This window comes from Kogia breviceps, chromosome 20 (assembly GCF_026419965.1).
Source record: "Kogia breviceps isolate mKogBre1 chromosome 20, mKogBre1 haplotype 1, whole genome shotgun sequence".
Lineage (NCBI taxonomy): Eukaryota > Metazoa > Chordata > Mammalia > Artiodactyla > Physeteridae > Kogia > Kogia breviceps.
In genome coordinates, this window is record NC_081329.1 from 11,935,989 (window position 1) to 11,960,831 (window position 24,843).

General features: G+C 37.4%; 2 protein-coding genes across 30 annotated transcripts in view; one reads left to right on the plus strand and one right to left on the minus strand.

Moving 5' to 3' along the window:
- The window catches only part of PRIMPOL (primase and DNA directed polymerase), a 112,631-nt gene that overhangs the window by 85,362 nt on the left and 2,426 nt on the right, over positions 1 to 24,843 (plus strand). For 7 of the 27 annotated variants that reach the window (XM_067022686.1, XM_067022684.1, XM_067022685.1 and 4 more), the window contains 9 exons: positions 2,615 to 2,902; positions 11,763 to 11,925; positions 13,714 to 13,802; positions 14,982 to 15,062; positions 15,591 to 15,680; positions 16,073 to 16,181; positions 20,814 to 20,896; positions 20,976 to 21,022; positions 23,403 to 23,686. In XM_067022686.1, coding sequence (XP_066878787.1) covers positions 2,615 to 2,902; positions 11,763 to 11,925; positions 13,714 to 13,802; positions 14,982 to 15,062; positions 15,591 to 15,680; positions 16,073 to 16,181; positions 20,814 to 20,896; positions 20,976 to 21,022; positions 23,403 to 23,636 — 1,184 coding nt within the window. In that variant the 3' untranslated portion in view covers positions 23,637 to 23,686. Of the gene's footprint in view, positions 1 to 2,614; positions 2,903 to 11,762; positions 11,926 to 13,713; positions 13,803 to 14,981; positions 15,063 to 15,590; positions 15,681 to 16,072; positions 16,182 to 20,813; positions 20,897 to 20,975; positions 21,023 to 23,402; positions 23,687 to 24,843 lie in introns of those variants that run through there. The other 20 variants (XM_067022694.1, XM_067022693.1, XM_067022692.1 and 17 more) reach the window with 7 other exon arrangements.
- Positions 21,411 to 24,843, minus strand: part of CENPU (centromere protein U) — a 32,622-nt gene continuing 29,189 nt past the window's right edge. For all 3 annotated transcript variants that reach the window (XM_067022708.1, XM_059049357.2, XM_067022709.1), the window contains one exon: positions 21,411 to 24,360. In XM_067022708.1, the coding sequence (XP_066878809.1) occupies positions 24,270 to 24,360 (91 nt within the window). In that variant the 3' untranslated portion in view covers positions 21,411 to 24,269. The remainder of the gene's footprint in view (positions 24,361 to 24,843) is intronic.

Sequence of the window (24,843 nt, forward strand, 5' to 3'; positions counted from 1 at the left end):
AAATGCTGTGTCTTGCTTACTTCTTTAGTCAGTTAGCTAGAGTGATCTGATCATACTACTGTGTGCCTCAAACCCTTCCAGGATTATTCCTTGCCTTCAGGGAAGAGTCCAGGTGTCTTAGTTGGCATGATGAGGCCCCTTGTGCACTGGCCTCATCTCTCACCACTTGGCACTTCTAACTCTGTCCTTCATTTAGCTCCCACGGGGGCCACGTTTTCTCTAGTCCTTAGGCCTCTGCACTTTTTGACGTTGCTGTCTGACCAGTTCACCAGTTCACCTGGTCTGTTAAGACTCAGTGTAGTTATTGTCATCTGAGAAGCCTTTTCTGTCACATCCCAAACCCTAAGACTTAGGTTCGTGTTCCCTCTGGGTTGCAGAGCGTGCTCAGTGCCTATCACGTCAAAGCGTTCACCACTTCCTGGGGGTAATTTCTTGTTTTTGTTTTGTCTTCTGTTCTTCTTGATGTTTCTTTAGGGCATGGATTATTTCTTATTCACTGTTGTATTTCCAGAGCTTATCAGATAGTAATGTCTATCAGTAATAATAATATAACAGCAGCAGCAGCAGCAGCTACCATAAATACAAGACATCATTTAATATTTGCTGAATGAACGACTGAATGTTAAGTGGCTCCGCTGTCTGGTGCGAGGGGCAGAGCCCTAAGCAAGGCATTTCTTTGACTCCTATTTACTCTTTGTAGTCTGCTCTGACTCCTAGCCAGGAGGCTAAACATGGAGATTTGTTGCTAGGAGGAAGAGGAGAATGGAAATTTGACCGGCAATTAGCAGTGTCTCCTACAGATAGCTTCTGAGGGCAGCTGACATTGAAGCTGGGCTTTAAATCAAATCCCATCAGACAAAGATAAGAAAGGTTTTACTGTCAGAACAGCATAAGCAAGAGTATAGAGGTAGGAGTTCGTGACTAATTTGGGGAGCAGTGGGGTCTGGTGTGGCTACAGTGAGAGACACAGACCTGATTAACGGGGTGCCATCTTTGGCTTCGATCCTCTAAAATCATGAACTGTCAGAACCAGAGATGCAGAGATTATGAAATAGTCCAGATTCACCACTTTGGTTCCCCTCCCTCAGTGTATCTCTTGGTGACATTTCTACTTCCTGTTGTCAGCCTTTCAGAAAGAGGAATTAGGAAGTGTAAGATCATAGAATGTTAGCAACATGTACAAGTTTGATCTCCTTGAAATACTTTCCTACCAGCCTGCCATAGAACCTGAAATTTCTATGATCGATACGTTCTTCTGAGTTATTCCCAGCCAATAAAGTTGTCCCTGTATTAATGATGGGTGAGGGCGACACTACTGGGGAAGGGCAGCAGAGAGCAGAGTAGTTTGCTGGAGCCGGTGTCAGCATTAAGGTGGTTCCACCGTCCGTCGTCCTAGCCCGGCCTCCTAAGCACAGTCTTGGCAACTGGTTCTGCAGCCACGCCTTCTTGGTGTCAAGTAGGTGTAATTTTACATCTCCAGGAAAATTTATCAGTTTATGTTTGGACTGCTTTATTGTCCTTTGATATATCATGATTTCTTTTTACTCAGTATTTACCTTATTTCCCTCATTCCAGAGATAATCACGTCTATATATGATTGCAAGGATCAAATTCTTTTGCTTTCATTTTGATTTTTAGTTTTAGAAGATCTTGGATTTGCTTCTTTGAGGAGGGCAGTAATTAAGTCTAATTTGGAGAAAGAGAATTTTGAACTTCGAGCATGTGTATCTTATGATTTAAGGGTTCAAGCTGTCTGGTAAATAAAGTGACAAACCCAGACTATACCAATTTTAAAGACTAAAATTAAGTTTTTCTTACAGTAGTGCATTTCTCCAGTATTGTTATACATGAAGCAACTTAACCAGATTGTTACTTGATTTTATGATACAAATTATGAGAGTTTAAAGAAGCTCTGGATTGTCATACCATCTTTTCTATGTAAAGATAGCACCACTCATATTTAGAACTCTTAGAATAAATGTTGAAATACAATAGATGCATTTACTTGCTTTAGTTCTGGACTTCAGTTACTGGGCCAGAGCCCAGCGCATGAGCGATCATCGGGAGAGGCAGGAGGAGTGCGCACCGTAAGCTGGTGGCTGCGAGCGTCGACGTCCTGGGGCACGTCGTGCGGGTAGAGGGGAGCAAATAGGTCCTTAGAAATTCGCTGACGTCCTGGCCTAGGGGGAGTGTGGCAGAGCTTGGCAGCACTGTTTACTTGTGTAAACCTTGCATTCTTTAAACACTGATTATGAATGTAAATTCTACTCAATTTGTATTCATTAAAATGGTGCTTTTTTGGTGACAGAGCATTCGGCCCAGGCCCATACTAGCAACACTGACAGATCTTCTCACATGAACCTTCCCTTCTAAGATGATTTGTTTACAAGTTACACTAAACTCCCCTGTCAAAGGGGATTTAAGAAGTAAAAGATTACACAAGAGGAAGTATAGGAGAGGTGTGTTAACAGCTTATAATAACAATTCAGTTTTTTAAAACCAGAAATCAAAAGTAGAAGCCTTACTGTGTAAAATTGTCCTGTGTAGATTTGTGCCTAAATCTTGTTATAGTTTGCAGAAAATAATTAGATTAACCTTTTTATTTTTCCTTTAGGTAATTTTGTGAGAAAAATTTTAGAGCCTGCTTTTCACTTAATTGCTAGTGAAGATGACGATATGACTCCAGAGACAATGGGCCATGAATTTTCCCATTTTTCTGAAACACCAATTAAGCAAGGAATTTCCTTTAGCAAAAAGTCCACAGATAAGGATATAGGAGAGAGCTGGACAACGAATTCAAAGAAACTGGACAGGCTGGGGTCAGCTAAGCAAAGCAGTCCTGATCTTTCATTTTTAATTGTGAAGAATAACATGGGAGAAAAGCATCTTTTTGTAGATCTAGGTAAGTAGAATTGACAGCTCTCTGTTGGACTGTCCTTGTGTACTTCTGTGAGAGACCAGTCAGTGCCCACTTGTCACTTTGCTTAGGATTCTTACTACCACCACTGCTCCACAACAACTGGGGTCACTAGCAGAATGTGATCAGTGAGCTCAGGTGCAGGAAATCTAGTAGGTTTCTGTTAGGAGATCTTAAAGGGGTCCTGTGGGACATAAGCAGCAGGCTGGCCTGAGCTCCAGAAGAGAATGGTGGTGGCTGGCTCCTGCTCTGAAATGTTCCCAGGATTCATAACAGTGGACAGTTGGATAGCGGTCTCCAATGCTGCTGACAGGTTTAATTAGGTGAAATAAATTGTAAAAATAGGTACAATGTAAAAATGGAGTTATTAGGTGGCAAAGTAAGCCTGGCGTTTTCTGCACTGAAGAGCTTTGCAGGGGTTGTTTCATCAGCTTCCTACTATGATAAAACTGGTGGCTTCTTCAGCTGTGCTCTCTTCTGCCCTGCTTGCTTCTGGTCTCTGAATCTGAGGGTATATGAAGCACTGGCACAAGACCTCAGCCTGTTTAGGTAACACACAGGCCAATCAGGACCCCTAATTCAGCTGAGCTCCAATTTGGTGAACTAAACCTCATTTTTATGTTGAGTTCTAGCTTGTGATCTGAAAAGCCATAAGAGCAGCATTTTTGCCATTGATGGTTAGAGCAACTCAGAGAGCTTCAGTGTCTACAAGTTGAAGAAAAGTAGGTTTAAGCTATAAGCAAGATTACCAGGCCAATCAGGCTGAGAATAGGAAGTGTTCCTGCTGTATTGCATATCTTTCTAGCACCCCTGACAACCAAGTATAGGAATTTGGAAATAAAACAGGCATTCCTTGTTTTATGACACTTCACAGATATTGTGTTTTTTTTTTTACAAATTAAAGGTTTGTGACAGCCCTGAGTCAACCAATGATAACGCAAGTTTTCTAGCAGCATTTGCTCACTTTGTGTCTCTCTGTTTCACATTTGGTAATTCTTGCAATATTTTATACTTTTTCATTATTATTTGTTTTGATGATCTATGAGTAGTGATCTTTGATGTTACTACAATGACTCACTGAAGGCTTAGGTGGTGGTTAGCATTTTTTTAGTTATAAAGTATTTTTTTTAACATATTTATTGGAGTATAATTGCTTTACAATGGTGTGTTAGTTTCTGCTTTACAACAAAGTGAATCAGTTATGCATATACATATGTTCCCATATCTCTTCCCTCTTGCGTCTCCCTCCCACCCTCCCTGTCCCACCCCTCTAGGTGGTCACAAAGCACCAAGCTGATCTCCCTGTGCTATGTGGCTGCTTCCCACTAGCTATCTATTTTATATTTGGTAGTGTATATATGTCCATGCTACTCTCTCACCTCGTCACAGCTTACCCTTCCCCCTCCCCATATCCTCAAGTCCATGCTCTAGTAGGCCTGTGTTTTATTCCCATCCTACCCCTAGGTATGTATTTTTTTTAAGGTATGTATTTTTTAAAGTCTGCTATTACACGCTTAATAGACTATAATATAATATGAACATAACTTTTATAATACTGGGAAGTGAAAAATTCGTGTGACTTTATTCTGATATTTGCTTTTATTGTGGTGTTCTGGAACTGAACCCACAGTAGCTCTGAAGTATGCCTGTAGCTTTCAGTGTACAGGTTTTTCACTTCTTTGGTTAAATTTATTCCTAGATACTTTATTCTTTTTGATGCAATTGTAAGTGGGATTGTTTTCTTATTTTCTCTTTTGATAGTTTGTTATTAGTGTATAGAAACACCACAGATTTCTGTATATTGATTTTGTATCCTACAGCTTTACTGAATTCATTTATTAGTTCTAACATTATTTTGGTAGAGTCTTTAGGGTTTTCTACATATAGATGATCCCTGACTTAATGATGGTTTGACCTACCTTTTTTTTTTCCCACTTAAAATTTTTTGACTTTACAGTGGTGTAAAAGTAATGTATTCATTGGAAACCATACTTCGAATTTTCAGTTTTGATCTTTTCCTGGTCTAGTGATATGTGGTATAATAATGCTGCAGCTCACAGTCAGCCATGCAGTCAGGAAGATAGATCAGTCACAGTCATTTTTGTATCCAGACAACCATTCTGGTTTTTTTTTTTGTTTTTTTGGTTTTTTTTTGTGGTACGTGGGCCTCTCACTGTTGTGTCCTCTCCCGTTGCGGAACACAGGCTCCGGACGCGCAGCCTCAGCGGCCATGGCTCACAGGCCCAGCCGCTCCACGGCATGTGGGATCTTCCTGGACCGGGGCACGAACCCGTGTCCCCTGCATCGGCAGGCGGACTCTCAACCACTGCGCCACCAAGGAAGCCCGCCATTCTGTTTTTTTTTACTTTCAATATACTAGTCAATAAATTACATGAGGTATTCAGTGCTTTATTACAGAATAGGCTTTGTGTTAGATGATTTTGCCCAACTGTAGGCTAATGTAAGTGTTCTGAGCACATTTAATGTAGGCTAGGCTAAGCTATGATATTCAGTAGGTTAGGTGTATTAAATGCATTTTCAACTTATTTGTTGGGATGTAACCAGTTGTTAGTTGAGGCAGACCTGTATAATATCAAGTATACAAGTATACAGTATATCTGCAAACAATGACGGTTTTACTTCTTCCTTCACAATTTGGATGCCTTTTTTCTTTCTTTCCTTGCCTAAGTGCTGTGGCTAGGACTTCCAATACTACATTGAATAAAAATGATGAGAGTGTGTGTCCTTGTCTTGTTCCTGATCTTAGAGGAAAAGCTTTCAGTTTTTCACCGCTGAGTATTTCTAACTGTGGACTTGTCATATGTGGCCTTTATGTTGAGGTATGTTTCCTCTGTATCCACTTTATTGAAAGTTTTTATCATAAGTGGGTGTTGAATTTTGTCAAATGCTTTTTCTGCATGTGTTGAGATGATCATATGATTTTTATCCTTCATTTGTTAATGTGTTGTTACATCACATTGATTGATTTGTGGATGTTGGACTGTCCTTGCATCCCTGGAATAAATCCCACTTGATCATGGTGTATGATCCTTTTAATGTAGTGTTCAAGTTGGTTTGCTAATATTTTGAGGATTTTTAGATCTATGTTCATCAGTAATATTGGCCTGTAATTTTCTTTTCTTATGGTATCCTTGTCTAGTTTTGCTCTCAGGGAATGTTGGTCTTGTAAAGTAAGTTTGGACGTGTTCCCTCTTCTATTTTTTGAAAGAGTTTGAGAAGGATTGGTATTAATTCTTTGAATCTTTGATAGAATTCACATTTGAAGCCATCTGGTCCGAGACTTTGCTTTGTTGGGAGGTTTTTGTTTACTGATTCAGTGTCCTTACTAGTACTTGGTCCATTCAGATTTTCGATTTCTTCATGATTCAGTCTTGGCAGGTTGTATGCTTCTAGGAATTTATTTATTTACTCTAGGTTTTCCTATTTGTTGGTATATAATTATTCATGGTAGTCTCTTATGATCCTTTGTGTCAGTTGTAATGTCTCCTCTTTCATTTCTGATATTATTTATATGAGTCCGCTCTTTTTCTTGGTGAATCTACCTAAGGATTATCAATTTTGTTATCTTTTCAAAGAACCAGCTCTTGGTTTCATTGATCTTTTTGTTTTTTTTAGTCTCTATTTCATTTGTTTCTGCTCTGATCTTTTATTTCTTTCTACTAACTTTGGGCTTCATTTGGTTTTATTTTTCTAGTTCCTTGATGTATAATTTTAGATTGAGATTTTTCTTGTTTCTTGAGGTAGGCCTATATCACTGTTAACTTCCCTCTTAGAACTGCTTTTGTTGCATCCTGTACATTTTGGTATGTTGTGTTTCCATTTTCTTTTATCTCAAGGTATTTTTAAATTTCTCCTTTAATTTCTTTTATTGACCCATTGTTTACTCATTAGCATGTTAATCTCCACATACAAGTGAATTTTCTAGTTTTCTTCTTGTACTTAATTTTTAGTTTCACACCATTGTGGTCAGAAAAGATGCTTGATGTGATTTCAGTCTTCTTAAATTTGTTAAGACTTGCTTTGTGGCCTAACATGATCTGTCTTGGAGACGGTTTCATGTGCGTTTCAGAAGAATGTGTATTCTGTTGCTTTTGAATGGAATGTTCTGTAAAGTCCATCTGATCTAATAATGTGTCCTTTAAGGCTAATATTTCCTTACTGATTTTCTTTCTGCATGTTCTATCCATTGATGTAAGTGGGGTATTAAATTTTTCTACTATTATTGTATTGCTGTCTATTTCTCCCTTTAGGTTTGTTAATATTTGCTTTATATATTTAGATGCTCCTATGTTGGGTGTATATAAGCATTTACAAATGTCCTTTTGTATTGACCCCTTTATCAGTTATCATTACGTAATGCCCTTCTTTGTCTCTTATTACAGTCTTTGTTTTAAGTTTATTTTGTCTGATACAAATATAGCTATTCCAGCTTTTTTTTTGCTTCCATTTGTTTGGAATATCTTTTTTTATCCCTTCACTTTCAGCCTGTGTGTATCCTTATGTCTGAAGTGCATCTCTTGTAGGCAGCATATAGATAGGTCTTGTTTTTTAATTCATTTAGCCACTCTGTATCTTTTTTTTTTTTTTTGTGGTACGTGGGCCTTCCACTGTTGTGGCCTCTCCCGTTGCAAAGCACAAGCTCCGGACGTGCAGGCTCAGTAGCCATGGCTCACGGGCCCAGCCGCTCCGCAGCATGTGGGATCTTCCCGGACTGGGACACAAACCTGCCCTGCATCGGCAGGCGGACTCAACCACTGTGCCACCAGGGAAGCCCAGCCACTCTGTATCTTTTGATTGGAGAATTTAGTCCATTTACACTTAATTATTGATAGGTATGTACTTATTGCCATATTGTTAATAGTTTTCTGCTGTTTTGTAGTTCCTCTTTTCCCTTCTACTTTTCTTGCTCTCTCCCTTTGTGGTTTGATGACTTTTCTAGTGGTATGCTTAGTTTCCTTTTGTCATTTTGTGTATTATCTACTATAGGTTTTTACTTTGTGGTTACCATGAGGCTTGTATATAACAACTTATAACAGTCTATTTTAAGTTGATAACAATTATTTAATTTTTTTGACTGCGTTGGGTCTTCATTGCTGCGTGCGGGCTTTCTCTAGTTGCGGTGAGTGGAGGCTCCTCTTTGTTGTGGTGCGTGGGCTTCTCATTGCGGTGGCTTTTCGTTGTGGAGCATGGGCTCTAGGCACGTGGGCTTCAGTAGTTGTGGCATGTGGGCTCAGTAGTTGTGGCTGACGGGCTCTAGAGTGCAGGCTCAGTAGTTGTGGCGCATGGGCTTAGTTGCTCTGCGGCATGTGGGATCTTCCCAGACCAGGGCTTGAACCCGTGTCCCCTGCATTGGCAGGCAGATTCTTAACCACTGTGCCACCAGGGAAGTCCCTAGTTTTGTAAGTCTTAATCCACTACCTTTACTATATATCTACCTTTACCAGTGAGATTTACACTTTCATTTTTTTTTTAAGACTTATTTATTTTTGGCGTGTCAGGTCTTAGTTGTGGCACGCGGGATCTCTGTTGAGGCATGTAGGATCTTTGATTGTGGTACGCGGGCTTCTCTCTGGTTGTGGCATGTGGGTTTTCTCTCTAGTTGTGGTGTGCACGCTGTAGGGCACGTGGACTCTGTAGTTGTGGCATTTGGGTTCCAGAGCGCATAGGCTCTATAGTTCATGGTACGCAGGCTCTCTAGTTGAGGTACATGAGCTCAGCAGTTGCTGCGCACATGGGCTTAGTCGTCCTGCAGCATGTGGGATCTTAGTTCCCTGACCAGAGATCGAACCTGTGTCCCCGGCATTGGAAGGTGTATTCTTTACCACTGGACCACCAGGGAAGTCCCCGTATGTTTTCTTCTTACTAATTAACACCGCTTTTTTTTTTTTTTTTTTTTTTTGTGGTACGCTGGCCTCTCACTGTTGCGGCCTCTCCCATTGCGGTGCACAGCTCCAGACGTGCAGGCTCAGTGGCCATGGCTTTCGGGCCCAGCCGCTCTGCAGCATGTGGGATCTTCCCGGACCAGGGCATGAACCTGTGTCCCCTGCATCGGCAGGTGGACTCCCAACCACTGCGCTACCAGGGAAGCCCATTAACACCCCTTTTATTTTTTCAGTTTAAGAAAGTCCCTTTAATATATATATATATATATATATATATATATATATATTTTTTGTGGTACACGGGCCTCTCATTGCTGCGGCCTCTCCCGCTGTGGAGTGCAGGCTCAGCGGCCATGGCTCACGGGCCCAGCCACTCGGCAGCACGTGGGATCCTCCTGGACCGGGGCACAAACCTGCGTCCGTGCATCGGCAGGTGGATTCCCAACCACTGCGCCACCAGGGAAGCCCCCTTTAATATTTTTACAAGGCTGGTTTAGTGGTGATGAACTCCTTTAGCCTTTATTTGTCTGGGAAACTCTTTCTTTCTCCTTCAGTTATAACTGATAACTTCAGGTAGAGTGTTCTTGGTTGGAATTTTTTTTTTAATGTCAGCCAGATTGAATATATCATACCACTCCCTTCTGGGGTAATAATCTTATGGGGGTTCCCTTGTACATAACAAGTTTTTTCTCTTGCTATTTTAAGATTTCTCTCCCTTTAACTTTTGGCATTTTAATTATAATGTGTCTTGGTATGGGTCTCTTTGGATTGATCTTATTTGGTTGGAACTCTTTGGGCTTCCTGTATCTGTATGTCTGTTTCCTTCCCCAGGTTAGGGACATTTTCAGCTATTATTTCTTCAAATAAGTTTTCTGTTCCTTTCTGTCTCTCTCTGTCTCTTTTTTTCCCCCTAGGACTCCGTTAATGTGAATGTTAGTCTGCTTGATGTTGTCCCATGAATCCCTTGAGCAGTCTTCACTTTTTTTCCATTCTTTTCCTTTTTTGTTGCTCTGATTGGGTGAGTTCCTCTGCCCTGTGTTTGAGTTCACTGATCCTCTCTTTTTCTTCATCTAGTCTGCCGTAGAACCCCTCTAGTGTATTTTTCAGTTCACTTATGGTATTCTTCAGTTCTTTGATTTATGTTCGGTACTTTCTTATATTTTCTCTTTGTTGAAGTTCTCATCGTGTTCTTCCATTCTTTCCTGAGTTCAGCAAGCATCTTTATTGACCATTATTTTGAACTCTTTATCAGGAGAGTTACTTTTCTCCATTTCATTAAGATTTTTTTTCCCTGAGGTTTTATCTTGTTCTTTCATTTGGAATATATTCCTCTGTTTCTTCATTTTGCTTGACTCTCTGTGTTGGTTTCTATCCATTAGATGAAACAGCCACTTCTCCCAGTCTTGAAGGGTTGGCCTTGTGTAGAAGATGAACTTTATCATTCAGTCCTGTCTTAGCTCATGTTGTCACAAACCTCTGTGCTTGTCCAAGCAGCCTATTATATTTTTAATAGCTCCTAGTAACGGAGTGTGTGCCAAGACCAGTCAGTGCCCCAAAGGGGAGGATCTCAGTCAGCACCTAGATTCAAGCTGATTGGAAGCCAGACCTTCAGGCAGCAGCTTTTAGAGAATGCAAATCTATACACCCCTGTGGGACCAAAAGCTTAAGCCCTGCTAGTCACCAGAGCCAGGCAGTCTGGCTGGGCAGGAGTCACAAAAATTGGGGCTCCAGATGAGTGTGTAAGCTCCTTTCTGAGAGATACTGGTGAGCTGTAGTGAGGTGGAGGGAGAGTGCCAAGAGGGTGTCCGCTGGCCTCCATTCCCTAAGAGCCCCTAAGCTCCAGGACAAGCAAATAGGCCTCTTTGTTGGAAAGACTGGGGGTGTGTTTAAGTCTACTGTCTGTGCAATACTCTGGGAGTGGTAGTCTACCAAGAGCTATCTCTCTGATTGTTACAGCTCCATGGGACCCAGGATCACAAGCTTCCCTAACCTCTAGAGCCAGGAGATCAAGGAGGGATTGGTAGCCACAGAAACTGTGTCACCAGCTGTGAAAACCAGGGCAGCAGATGTGTGTAGAAGCTCCCCTCTGGGAGCTACTGGCACTCAGGATCACGGCAGAGGGAGAGCACAAAGATGGCACCCACTGCTGGAGCAAGGCAGAGGGGTGGTATGAAGATGGTACCCGCTTATAAAATAAAAAAGAAAGATGAAAGAAAGATGGCTCCCTTCAGCTTTAGCAAGGCAGAAGGAGAGCAGGAAGGTGGTGCCCACCAGCCTCCATCCTTAGAGCATATCCCAAGAGGACCTTGCCCCTCAGACCAGTGCTTTAAAATTAGTCAGTGAGTCTCTTTCACATAATGAATGGGCGCTTTTCAACAGGCTGCTTCTGCACTTGACCCTGGGGCAGGTGAGTCTGCATGTGAGCCCTTTAAGAGTCGTTTTCAGTTTTCATGGCCCTGTGGGTCTCGTGGCTGTGAGCCAAGTTGGTCTTCAAATCTAGGTGTTTGGAGGGCTCATCTCTCAGGTGTTGGTCTTAAAAGTTTGGGTGCCTGATGTGGGGTATGAAGCCTGTATGCCTTAGGGAGAAGTTCGGGTTTGCGTTCCCTTCTGACTGTGTGCTGCCGTGCCTGGGGTGGGGTTTATGGTGAGAGTCCCTCTCAGCCTTTCCTATGTGCTGCCGTGTGAGTTCCCTCTCGTTTGCCTGATGTGAAGCGGCCATTCCTCTGGTTTTCAGATTTTTTTCCATAGGAAATTGTTCCATGTATGGCTGTAGGTTCAGTGTGTCCTTGGGAGCAGGTGAGTTCAGGATCTTCCTACACCACCACCTTGAACCTCAACCAGGTGTTTTTTCTAATAATACTATACAGAATTAATATTTGCTGACTATAAAAACAAATCACTGAAAACATGCATTCATATTGTTTTATTAATTTTTGATATAGGAGTTTATACAAGAAATAGAAACTTTCGACTGTATAAATCATCAAAAATAGGAAAGTATGTGCCTTTGGAGGTTGCTGAAGATAACAAATTTTATCCTATACAATTGAAGAATATTTCCAAAGAAAATCAATATTTCCTCTCTGCTTTGGTCAGCAATGTCAGGTATACAGGACCAGAATTAAATCATTGTGTGTTCATGAATATTTATTAGGCAGTGAATGGCACTGTATATTACTAAAATGTGAATTGTATAAATTTTTTATATCTTGAGTAAAAGAAAGTCATTTCTTAAAATTCTAGGTTAACTGTTCTTTTTTATCCATTAACTAAATAATAGTAGAAATTATTTTTTAACCATTTGTCTCTTTATATCCTTTTATGATTATATTTGATATATTTTCCAGTTTTTCTAAAATGATTATTCTATAAAAATGAAAAATGACTTGTATTGCATTTGGAAATGTACTTACTGTTAACATTTAATTTTCTTTTTATATATGCACATACAGAAATATAATTTACATAGCTCCTTCATTTAAAACATATTTCATGAGATCATTATTTATATGGTTATGTCACCTATTTTATCCACTCAACATTATGTCATGAATATTTGTCAAGTTAATAATTACCAACAATAAATTATAAATAAAATTGTTGATGTCTATATAATTTTCCATTATACTGATATACTCTATTGTCAGTTCTGTTACTGAACATTTAAATTCCCATGTTGGTCATTTTTTTAAAGTGTGAAAGACATCTTTCAACGGAAATATATGCCTTTATTCCCCTTCACTCTGGGCTGGCAATTTTTGTTAGTGTAGGACATGTGGTTAAAGATCAGACTAAATTGCCTTGCTGAATTAACTTGTTCTGATTCTTCTCCTTTTTGCCTTTCCTACATATAATTTTAAAGAGAAATTCCATAGAGATAAATTTTAATAAAAATACTTAAGATACACTGCCATAGGGAAAGTTGTGTCCAAATGTCGACTTGATAGCGGTTACTCAGGAGGGTGGGAAGATGTGTTGTTTTTCTCTATATATTTATGGACTATTTGAGTTTTCATAACAAATCTTAGAAGTAACATCAAAGTCTAAGTTTCCTTACCTTTAAAATGGAAATAATATTAACATCTATTTCATGGAGTTGTGAGGATTAAATAAGAGCTGTATGTGTGTGCTTACAACAGTGCCTGGCACATGGTCTCTGCTCAGTAAATGTTAATTATTCATCATCTCTGAGATTCTAGAGGTAGTTGGTCCTAAAAATTACATGATTCTTGCTCCCCACTGTGGTTGGCACCGGAACAAGGTCACATTATGTCATGTATGGGAAAAGCAACACAGTTGGTCTCTAATAACAGCCTGAAGTACAGGTAATCTCTTGATTACCAAATCTCATTTTTGTAGTTTCAATATTAATTTTACAGAAGTGGAGAGTTCTTCTGAGTAGAGTTATCTTAACTGTCATTTGTGTATCCAAATAAATATCAGGTATTTTTCTTCCTGAAATAAAGGCTAAATTCTTTATGGTTATGAATGTATTTTTGCTTTCAGTTAATTTTAATCTATTTTCCCTTTGCTTTCATCCCTCTTTTTTTCTTCCTATTATCCAGACTTTTAAAATTATTGTTAACATAAATTTCAAAGGCTCTGTATGTTTGAGGAATAGTTCATTCTGCAGCTTCAGCAGTCCTAGAGTCTTCTGATTTACTCTGTAGTAGAGGAAAGCATCAGTTTCAAATGATCACCAAACTACTCTTTTTTTGTATGGGTTGGATTGGTGCTTTTGTGGGCAAATGTGTGATAAATATTCTAGAACAGTTATCTGTTGAACAAAAAGGATTTTATTATGAAACTATTTGAAATTGTGTCCTTTCTGTAGTCATGTCTCTTTAATTCTAATATAATGTTACTTTTTGTTTTACATATTTTCTTCTTCAGATTCTCAGATACTTTACGAATTCTGACATGTGACATATCTCAAAATAAAGAAAAACGAGTTGAGTATTTTAACCATAACAGTACTTCAGGTAATTTTAAGAAAACAATTTCTTATGAAAATTTAAGGATGCAAAATTTATTTTGCTTATAAATCTTAAGTATTCATATGTACTGATCCTTCAGAACAACTGGGTTTCTATCCAAAATGGAAAAAGTATAAAAATTCGTGTATTTTAAAGCTTCTTTTTTTGTGTGTGTGTTACACGGGCCTCTCACTGTTATGGCCTCTCCCATTGCGGAGCACAGGCTTCGGACGTGCAGGCTCAGCGGCCATGGCTCACAGGCCCAGCCGCTCCGCGGCATGTGGGATCTTCCCGGACCGGGTCACGAACTCGCGTCCCCTGCATTGGCAGGTGGACTCTCAACCACTGCGCCACCAGGGAAGCCCACTTCTGCATTCTTTTAATGGCCATATAATTTTTCACAAAACTTATGTGTTCTTCATTCCTATACTGAAGAAAGTATAGATCTTTTTCTAAGATATATAAACACCAGTAAATATATTTATACACATATTTTGGGCTATCATTTATAATAGTGAAACTGAAAATTTAAATGTACAACAAAATGGGATTGGTTACATACTGTAAAATACTGTGTAGCCATTTGATTTAAATTTATAAAGCCTATATAATATGAAAAATGCCCATTTATGATGTTAAAACTCAAAATTATATGTGAGGTAGGAACACAGGTTTATTTTAAAAATATGGATAACATTTTCTTATGTTTATTTTCCTCTGGTTGTTTAACAGTTATTTTTAGACATTGATTTAGAGTTTATTCCTCATTTCTGCTGTAATATAGTTTCCAAAATTTCTTAAATTATGTGTACTATTTTTGTAAGTGAAATTGGGCTTCATTTTAAGGGTATTCTGTCTTTAAATTTAAGTAAGATTTTAAATAAATTATTTTTAATTTTTCCGTTAGAGTCTTAGAAAACATAATGAATGTCAGTGCTGTACAGCTAAAGAGCACTGGGGAACACACCTGTGGTAATAAGCTGAGTTTATTACTGGTCACCACGGTGGAGAATGCACAGCATAGGAAACTGGGGGCATCTCAGTAAAAGGGTGTTAGAAAGGACTTATTATAGGATTCAGGCTTGAGGTAGATGCTTTTGAAGTCTCCAAGGAAGTGTGTTTGTTTTGAACTGGGTACTGTCAGTGACAATTTTATGATTAAATATCTTGATAAATCTTATCTAGAAGGAAGGCTGACTACAGGGAGGCTAAGACTAAAGCCACCATTGGTAAAGGAGGAGCAGCTACTTATATTCGACAAGATAGGTGGGCGTTTGGTCATTTTTGTGGTTTGGAAAATGTTCATGTTTTGTCTGTGTTCACACATGATTAGAGTGGTGTTCATTTTTGTCTTGAATCATGGCCACAGAGTGACCTTATCTGATGTTGAAGTTATATGAAATAGTTTATGATTAATAGGAGAATACCAGGGCTGAGCTGTGAGTCCCCAGCCAGCTTTTAGCAACACCAAGGCCTCAATGATAATACTAGGACAGCTCCTGGATGCAAGGGGCTGCTTTTCTCTTTATCAGAATGAAGCAAGCAACTGAAGTGATACTAAATGTTTTATGCAGATTAGCTAAAATTTGATTTAATTGAGAGGTCTGAATTTTACCTGCTTTCTTGTAAGAATCCATGACTGGCTAAAAGACATATTGTAGAGAAGGCAAAAAAAACCCAAAACAAACTGGCAGGGGCAGGTTGCAAAAGCCATAGTTGTACTAAACAACTTAAAATTTAACTCCTCATCTTTTAGCCGTTATGATTTATAATTAATTTTTCTTTTTGTTGCAGTAGAAGCCATTGAAGGTTTTCAGTGTTCACCGTACCCTGAAATTGATCAATTTGTTCTCTTGTTGGTGAATAAAAATGGCATTAAAGGAGGTAAAACAATCTTTTTTTTTTTTTTTTTAAATTAATTAATTAATTTATTTTTATTTTGGGCTGTGTTGGGTCTTCGTTTCTGTGCGAGGGCTTTCTCTAGTTAGGACAAGTGGGGGCCAGTCTTCATCGTGGTGCGCGGGCCTCTCACTATTGCGGCCTCTTTTGTTGTGGAGCAGAGGCTCCAGATGCGCAGGCTCAGTAGTTGTGGCTCACGGGCCCAGTTGCTCGGCGGCATGTGGGATCTTCCCAGACCAGGGCTCGAACCCGTGTCCCCTGCATTACCAGGCAGATTCTCAACCACTGCACCACCAGGGAAGCCCAACAATCTTATTCTTAATTAATTGTTATATGATACAATAATAATATCTTTAGAAACATTATTTGTGGTTCAGGAATTCGGCGTTGGAGCTACTTTTTCCCAGAAGAATTATTGGTTTATGATATTTGTAAATACCGCTGGTGTGAAAACATTGGAAGAGCCCACAAGAGTAATAATATCATGTAAGTAATACTGTTTGTTAATGAGTTCTGTGTGTTTAACCAGTATTTTAAATGTTTATAATTTTTAAAGATGAGAATATAAAAATTTTTTATAATAGATTTAGTTGTAATTCAATTTATATTTTATTTGGTTTGTTTTTTAATATTTAATTTGAGTATCTTATTACCTTGCCTCTAGCACATATCTTTTTTTTTTTTTTTTTTTGTGGTACGCGGGCCTCTCACTGTTGTGGCCTCTCCCGTTGTGGAGCACAGGCTCCGGACGCACAGGCTCAGTGGCCACGGCTCATGGGCCCAGCCGCTCGGCGGCATGTGGGATCTTCCCGGACCGGGGCACGAACCCGTGTCCCCTGCATCGGCAGGCGGATTCTTAACCACTGCACCACCAGGGAAGCCCTCTAGCACATATCTTTATTTGTACTTTATTTGGTAAAATAATCCCTTAAATAAATAGTAAAATCTTGAGAAAACTAAAGTAGAATTAAGTGGGGCTAGAAAGAAATGAGAGGTAGTAGTCAAGTCTAAATCAAAAGTGAGCAAATTTGGACAAGAAGGAAACTACTCCGTGAGTGTTTAAGAATTGGAGTTAAGGTTATGTTAACATGTTCAAGACAAAGAATGGTATAGAAGGGAACCAGTATTTATTGGGTACTTGCTGTATATGCCAGGCCCTGTTTTTAGAGTTTCCTTTTAAATGCCCCTGGCAAAAGGAGAGGAAGTAAAGGAAGAAGTAAAATTAGAAGAATTTTAAATCATATAAGGAAATATTGAAAATATGGATAAAATAGAAACCCAGTAGTTATCATTTATGATGTGAGAAATTTTGCTATGTTTTAATACATAATGTCAAAGTTCAGACTTCGATATATCAAGCTTATACAGCACATGGGCTAGATGTGAGAAAATTATCATGAAGCTTTTGTTAGAAAGCTAGAAAACATCTTAGATATTATTATTCAGTGCTATACTATATATGTAGATTAATTCAGTAAAGAAAAAAAACTTTTAAAACTATATGCTCAATGCAGAAAGCTATAACAGAAAAACACAAAAGACCACCCATAGTCCCCAAACCAGTAATAACTATGGTTAAGATTTTGGTGTATCTTTCTAGTTTTTTCTATGCAAGTTTGCCAGAAAATCATCATACAATGATCATCTTTTAACTTCTTGAGATACTCAGGTTGCTATATATTTCTTTCTGAAGAATTACCAGGTTGTATTATGTATCCACAGTGTATTCTTTCTCTTAACTGTGAGATACATCATATATATGTGTATATAATGTACTGATATATTTACATTTTTAAGAACTAATACTAAAATGATAACTTGCCATATCTGTCTCTCACCCTAAGAAACAAAATTCATCCAAACCTCAGAAGTACCTTGTGGGCCCAGCCCCAGTTTCTTTAGAGATTATAGCTATTATCCTGGATTTTGTGTTAATCTTTCCCTTGCTTCTCTTTATGGTTTTTCTGTATATATCTGTATCTCCAAACAGTATATTTCATTTTACATTTTTTTGAATCTTAGGTAAATTGCATCCTTTGACTTGCTTTTTTGGTCAACATTATATTTATGAGGTTCACCCGTACTATACTGCAGCATGTAGCTGTTGTTTATTCTTGTTTTCATCATTGTATATGTCATTATACAAATATAAATATACCAGTTCATCTGTTGTCCTACTATGGATATTTGGCTTGCTGCTATAAACAGTGAAGCTACAAATAGTCTTGTATATATCACTTAGTGCACATATGCAAGTTTTTCAAAATATTTCTAAAACTAGAACTGCTGTCATAGAATATGCACATATTTAATTTTATTAGATAATAAATTATTTTCCCAAATGGTCTTGCTACTTTACACTCCCACCAGCAGTGTTTTCAGATTTTGTACTGCTCCATATTCTTACCAAAACCTTATTATTGTTAGATTTTAAAACTTTGTCTTGCTGATCTGGTGAGTTTAAGATGGTGTTGTGGTTTTCATCTGCATTTCCCTGGTTACTAACAAATCTGAGGATGGGATTGTCAAACCTCCACTCCCACGAGTCGGAGGTCTTACCCAGTGACACGCTGTACTGGTAGCTCTAAAGATACAAGGAAACAAAGGCACAGGAGAAGCAGAGTGAGGCCTGGGACATCTGGCACGGTGACCCGGGTCCTTCCTGCACTGGATGCTTTTCTCTAACTCAGGTTGAAAGCTGAGGCAGAAGTGAGCAGTCACTGTACACAGCAGGGAGCACTGAAGTTATCAAACATCTGTGTTTTATATTCATAGTTACATAGCATGTATGACATGTCCAGGGAACCATGCCTCATAAATCCATAGACTCTAGGTTTGTTTACCATACGCAGAAACATCCTGCGAAGAACATTCTACGTAGATAAGGACTCTCAACTTAGCAAATTGCCATTGGTCCCCAGACTTTCTCAGTTATGTTGCCCTTAGTATCGTAATAATTTTTTCACATTGCACCAAGGACAAAAGAAATACCTAACAGTTTATTAATCAGTTTCAAGCAACTTAGTGTTTGTCCTAATAATTTAGTAGCTCTTTGAAAAAAAAATGTTTATCAATTGAAAGAAAATATTTGTATTTCATTTTTTAAAATTAAGGTATAATTGACATAACATTACATTAGCTTCAGGTGTACAACATGATCGCAAAATGATTTCCACAGTAAGTCTAGTTAACATCCATCACCATGCATAGATGCAGTTACAATTTTGGTTTTTTTGTGATGAGAACTTTTAAGATTTACTCTTACCAATTTCCAAATTTGTAATACAGTAGTATTAACTATAGCCACCATGTGTACATTATTATATCCCAGTGACTGATTTTATACCTGGAAGTTTGGACCTTTTGAACCTCCTTAAATATAATTATTAATGGGATGTTTGTCCTTCTGAGCATTGCATAAACTCTTAAACCTTGGAATTAGGCTGGACACTGCCACTCTCACTGTCACGTTTCATTCCACATTTATGGTACTTTTCATCACAGCCACCACCAAAAAACCCAGCTCTACAAAGATAGAACATCACTGAAAGGAATGAAGAAAGGTGATATAATGAAGCTATGAATTACAAGCAAGTAGTTTGTGGGGTGCTTGACAGATGTGTTATCACCGTTTCCCTAGAAAGATAAAAATATCCTACGTCACTCTGGGGCACTTTGGTGTACAGTTTGGGAACTGTAGCATTAGTCTGTTTATTAGGAAGTCTATTAGAATGTTTATGAGGCCATTAGACTGGGTTGCCAGCATTTTTCTCTCCTTGGTAAATGTCCCAATTACTTAATCAAATGAAAAAAAAACTTTTAGTGGTTATAGGATTGTTTGGATTTTCTGTAACTTTAAGTTTGCTTGGTTTGGTATATTCTTATATATTATATATCTTATATATATATCTTATATATTATATATATATATCTTATATATATATATCTTATATATTATATCTTATATATATTCTTATATTCTTATCTATCTTATCTTCTACCAAAATTTTCAACATTGCTGGAAAAAATTCATAATAGTACATTTTTAGTATATTTTGCATTTGTAGTTATATCTCAATTTCTAATAACATTTATTTATTTACCTTTTTTTGTTTAATCTTGAAAGAATTTTATTAGTCTTCATATTTTGTCCTTGTTGATTTTTCTAAATTTTTGCTCTTTATTACTTCCTGCCTTTTAATTTATTAAGGTTTATTCTGTTAATTCTCTAAGTTGTGTTTAGCCATTTTTTTTGTAAATAAGCTTTTAGGATTCTAAATTTCTTTCTAAAGATCACTTTGGCTCTTTTTCACATATTTTTTATTTATTTTGGGGGGGGGTGTGTGTGCCCACCACACAGCTTGTGGGATTGTAGTTCCCTGACCAGGGATTGAACCTGGGCCCTCGGCAGTAACAGCATGGAATCCTAACCACTGGACTGCCAAGGAATTCCCCTCACATATTTTAATATGTAATTTCAGTTCCATTCAGTTCTAAGCATATTCTAATTTCCATCGTGGTTTTTCCTTGAGTCATTTGGTTAAGAAAAATGTTTTAAATTTCTAAGTTATGAGTTTTAGTTAGCTATCTTTTTGTTGCTTATTTGTAAATAATTTGCTTTGTGGTCAAAGAATGTGTTGTGTGAATGAATACTTTTAAATTTGATGATTCATGTTGTACCTAGCATAGTCAATTTTTATAATTGTTTTAAATTCTCAAATTTTTGATATCCTGAGTTTTGGGGAGTTGTTTGGTATCAATTATCAAAAGAATGTTTTTTTAAAAATCTTGATTTATGGTTGAAGATTTGTTTACCCTTCAAGTTGTCAGTTTTGCTCACATGTTTTGATGCTCTCTTATTTGGTGGATAGAAGTTGGGAATTTCTATTCCTGGGAGGAACTTCTGTCAGTATGTACTTTTTGCCCTGAAGTTCATTTTGTGATACTTTTGGCAACCATTGTTTGCCAAGTAAGTGTCTGTTTTCATCCTTTTACTTTTTAACTTTTCTCCATGTTGAAGTCTTAGGCATATCTCTTGTAAATGGCATGTAGCTGAATTTTGTTTTCTATCAAGTCTAGATAGTAAATAATTTTTTCTTTTCTTTTTTTAATGTAAAGGATCTTGGTTGACCTGAAAAATGAAGTTTGGTATCAAAAATGTCATGACCCTATATGTAAAGCACAAAACTTCAAATCTGACTGTGAGTTACTAATTTTTACATTTACCACAAAGTAAAAATTAGATATTTATGTAATAGTTCTACTGTTTTTCTGATTCAGGTTTCCTATTACCTGCTGAAGTACGTCTTCTGTTTCTTCTCAAAGAGGTAAGTGCAGTTTTTAGTTTCCTTCTCATTACTAACTAGTTCTTGGTACAATGGTAAATGAACTAATGGTGTCCAGGTGTGTCCAGATATTGTTTAAACACCGTCTGTACCTTGTTTTCACTTAGGAATATGTTGTAGTGATTGTCTCAGCACAAATCTGATAATATGAACCTCATTTTTTCCCACTGCTGCATAAGAAATTAATGTAGCTAGCTATTTTTAACCAGTTTCAGACATTTCTCATTTTTTGCTTTACAAAGTATACCAAAATATATTGTTTCTTTAAGCTATAAGAAGAATTTCTAGAAGTAGAATTGTGTCAAAGGGTTATAGGCATTTTAAATTTTGGTAGATATTACTAGATTGCCAAACCAATATTTTTCTTTTTAAAATTTTTATTTACCCAAGTAATTCACATTCATTGTAGACAAACATTAGAAAATACATAAAGCACAAAAGGAAAAAAGCATCATCACTTATAATTTGACCACGCAGATAACTGATGTAAATATTGTGGTCTATATCTTCCAGAATTTGTATCTTTGTACCCTCATGTTTTTGCAGTCATAGTATACATACTATATTGTAGGCTTTTTTTCCTACTTAAACCATCACAGATATTTTCCATACATATTACCAACTGGTCTCCAAAAAACAATAGGAAATTAGATTTCCGTTTATGGGAGTACCTATTACCCTACATTTGCTACCATTGCTTGTTTCTGCCTTTTAATCTCTACCAACCTGGTAGACATAAAGTGGTATTTCAGGTGTTTTAATTTACACTTACTAATGCAGTTTAACTTTCATCAGATTCACTATGTGTTTCTGTTATGGATTGCCTGTAACTGCCCTCTACTTTTATATGGGGGTCTTATTAATATTTTACAAGAAATTTTCATTAAGTACTCTTGTCGTGTTATTTTCTAGACTTTTTTTTAATGTTTTTTTCCCCCACATCTATCAGCCTTTTTGTTTATAGTGTTAGTTAGAATGAAAGTTACCTGATACAAGCTGAATTAGTGCTTGAGTTTACAATCTAGATTAATTAACTGGTACCTATTAAATTTGATTTTTAAAAGTCTCCTGAAAAAATTCATACTGAAATGGTAGAAATCTCATTCTTGATCTGTAGGAGCTGGATATAAAATAGCTGATAGCCAGATTCTCTGGTGAACTACTAGGTCAAGAGATAAGAAGAAAGATTTTTTAAAATTGTGCCTGTAAGAAGAATATTTTATCCTTGTTCATTTGGAGTGTTATTTTGATGCATGTCTGTGGTTTCAGTGGGTTTCTAAAACTGATTTCTTTTCCTGCCTATCCAGTAATAGCTCAGAAATGCCAAGTTGAAAGTACTTTTGGTGTGCAGTATTACCACTGCTTGGATTTAATTTGTCTTTATTTACAATAAGAACAGTATAACAAACCTATCACTTAGTTTTAACAGTTAATATTTTGTTACTTCTGCTTCATCTGGTTTTAAAAGAAGTTTCAACCTACAAAAACGTTGCAGCAGAACAAGGAACCCTGTACGCCCTTCCTCTAGATTTGTTAAACATTTGGCCACACTTGTTTTCTCCCTCTACTGTACACATTACACATCATTTTTGATGAATCTTGTCATTGAGAGCTGTCTTCTCACTGTGTCCTTCCCTATCACAGAGCACTCTGTGGTCTGTGGTCTTTTATAAGGGGGCACAAATCCCATTCATGAGCGTTCTGCCCTCATGATCTAATCACCTGCCAAAGACCTCACCTCCTAATACCATCACATTGAGGGTTAAGGGTTAGGATTTCAACCTCATGAATTTGGGGATGGGGGTATATAAACATTCAGTTCATAACAAATCTCTTATTCTCCAGCTACATACTTAAGAGATGAAGAACATTCTTAATACCTATAGTGAAATTATTAAATTCAGAAAATTTCATGTTGATACAATAATATACAAATCCACACTCATACTTTGAAAGTTGTCTCAAAACTGTTCTTCATAACTTTTTTCAATCCATGTTAGTTTTTAAAAATACTTTATAGACAATATGTTAAGATAGCAGATACATTTTAAAAACCACTTTGCCTTCAGCTAGACTATCCACTGCTGTAGCCCCACCTGTGTACATTGAAAAGAATGTACCACAGGAACTGCAGGCATTTCTAAATTTGGAGTTTCAAGAGTGTGCCACAAAGGCAGCAACAATGAGCCCATTCCCATGGTGACTGTATTGGAGACAATATCATCCAGTGTTTTCATTTTAAAATCTGTTGAACTGAATACTTTGATTCAGTAGAGATTGACTATATGGTGAAATCATACATTCTGTCTGAATAAGCAGTAATTTCTTCCTACTCTACTCTCCCTCCCCTTTGGAACTAAAGGATGAGGAGTTTACAGCAGATAAAACAAGGAACCCTCATGAACCATCATCTAGTGCATCGTCAAAAGGTACACTTTCTGATGCTGACTGGGATAATGGCATTGATGATGCTTATATTTTGGAGGCTACAGAAGATGCTGAATTGGCAGAAGCTGCAGAGGACAGTCTTCTCAGTTACAATGGAATTGGTGAAATTCCTGATGAACTAATTATAGAAGTATTACAAGAGTACTAGGCTGTAATTTGCTTGAAAACATTTAATAACAAACTGTAGTAACTTATAAAGCCTGTTGTATCAGCTAAGTTTTATTACTTTGCCTCCAAATCTTATTTATTGAAGCCAGTTTTATTGAAAAGTAGCTCCAGTGTGCTTAAATTTAGTGTAGGTCTCCTTATTTGATTAACCAAAGTTATTAGTCTTTGTTCATATTGGCTTAATTTTGCATGTTTATTTTTACAGTAAAACTTCTGTATGTCTAGGGCTGATTAGGTGTCAACATTTTAAAACATTTTGAAACTCATTACTTGACATTAACCAGAAAAATTAACTATGGCCTCTAAAACTACTATACCTAGCCATTTAATTTTAATGACAAAGTAATATTAAATTCTGGTGACAAGACCATACAACCAGCCTGAACAATTAGACAAGTTTACTTTTTTTAAAATGTACCTGAGAATGTTGCTATAACAATTAGAAGAAATATTCAATTCAAATTAATAGTAATAAAGTTTGGGGTTCTTCCCCCCCCATCTCCTTTGTGGAAAAATACATACAGTTTCAGAAGGTAACAGGCAGTAGCATGAGACTACTCTTTATATGTGCACACTTTAGTAGACTGGTCCCATTTCTGGTTAAGGAGCTTCTCTAATTGATAGTTGATATTTTGCAGATGGTTTTCAGCTCCCAAAAGGGGTCTTGCTTTGAATAGCAGAGCTGGAAGGCTGGATGAATCATACTGTTGAGGGAAAATATTCAGAATAACAAGTATCAAAAAACTTTTAGAACCCTATCCATTTTACATAGCTCAATGTTATGACCAAATGCCAGTATTAATAGAGGTTTCTCTGAATCACTCTTCCTCTCATTTTTTTTTTGATAAAATTGGTTTTAATTCATTGCCTTAGGACAATCGATAAGTAAGGTTGCAAGGGAATTGCTCTGCAAAGCTTGAGCTAATCATCCCGGGAGATAAGTTGGCTCAAAGAACTGTGGCATCTGAATTATTTAAAACAAAATCATCCCTGGGACAGGGTAAGACCTGGTTCGGGCAAGTCAGCTAGTGAACCTGTGGGTTCGGCTTGATCTCATGCTATTTTAAACACAGGAAACCATAAGGAAGATTTACTTTTACCATAAGAACTGATGGAACGAGAACAGCAGGTCCCTAAAATTCATCATCTGGAAAAATTACTTCCTGGGAAGATCAATAAAGTGTCTT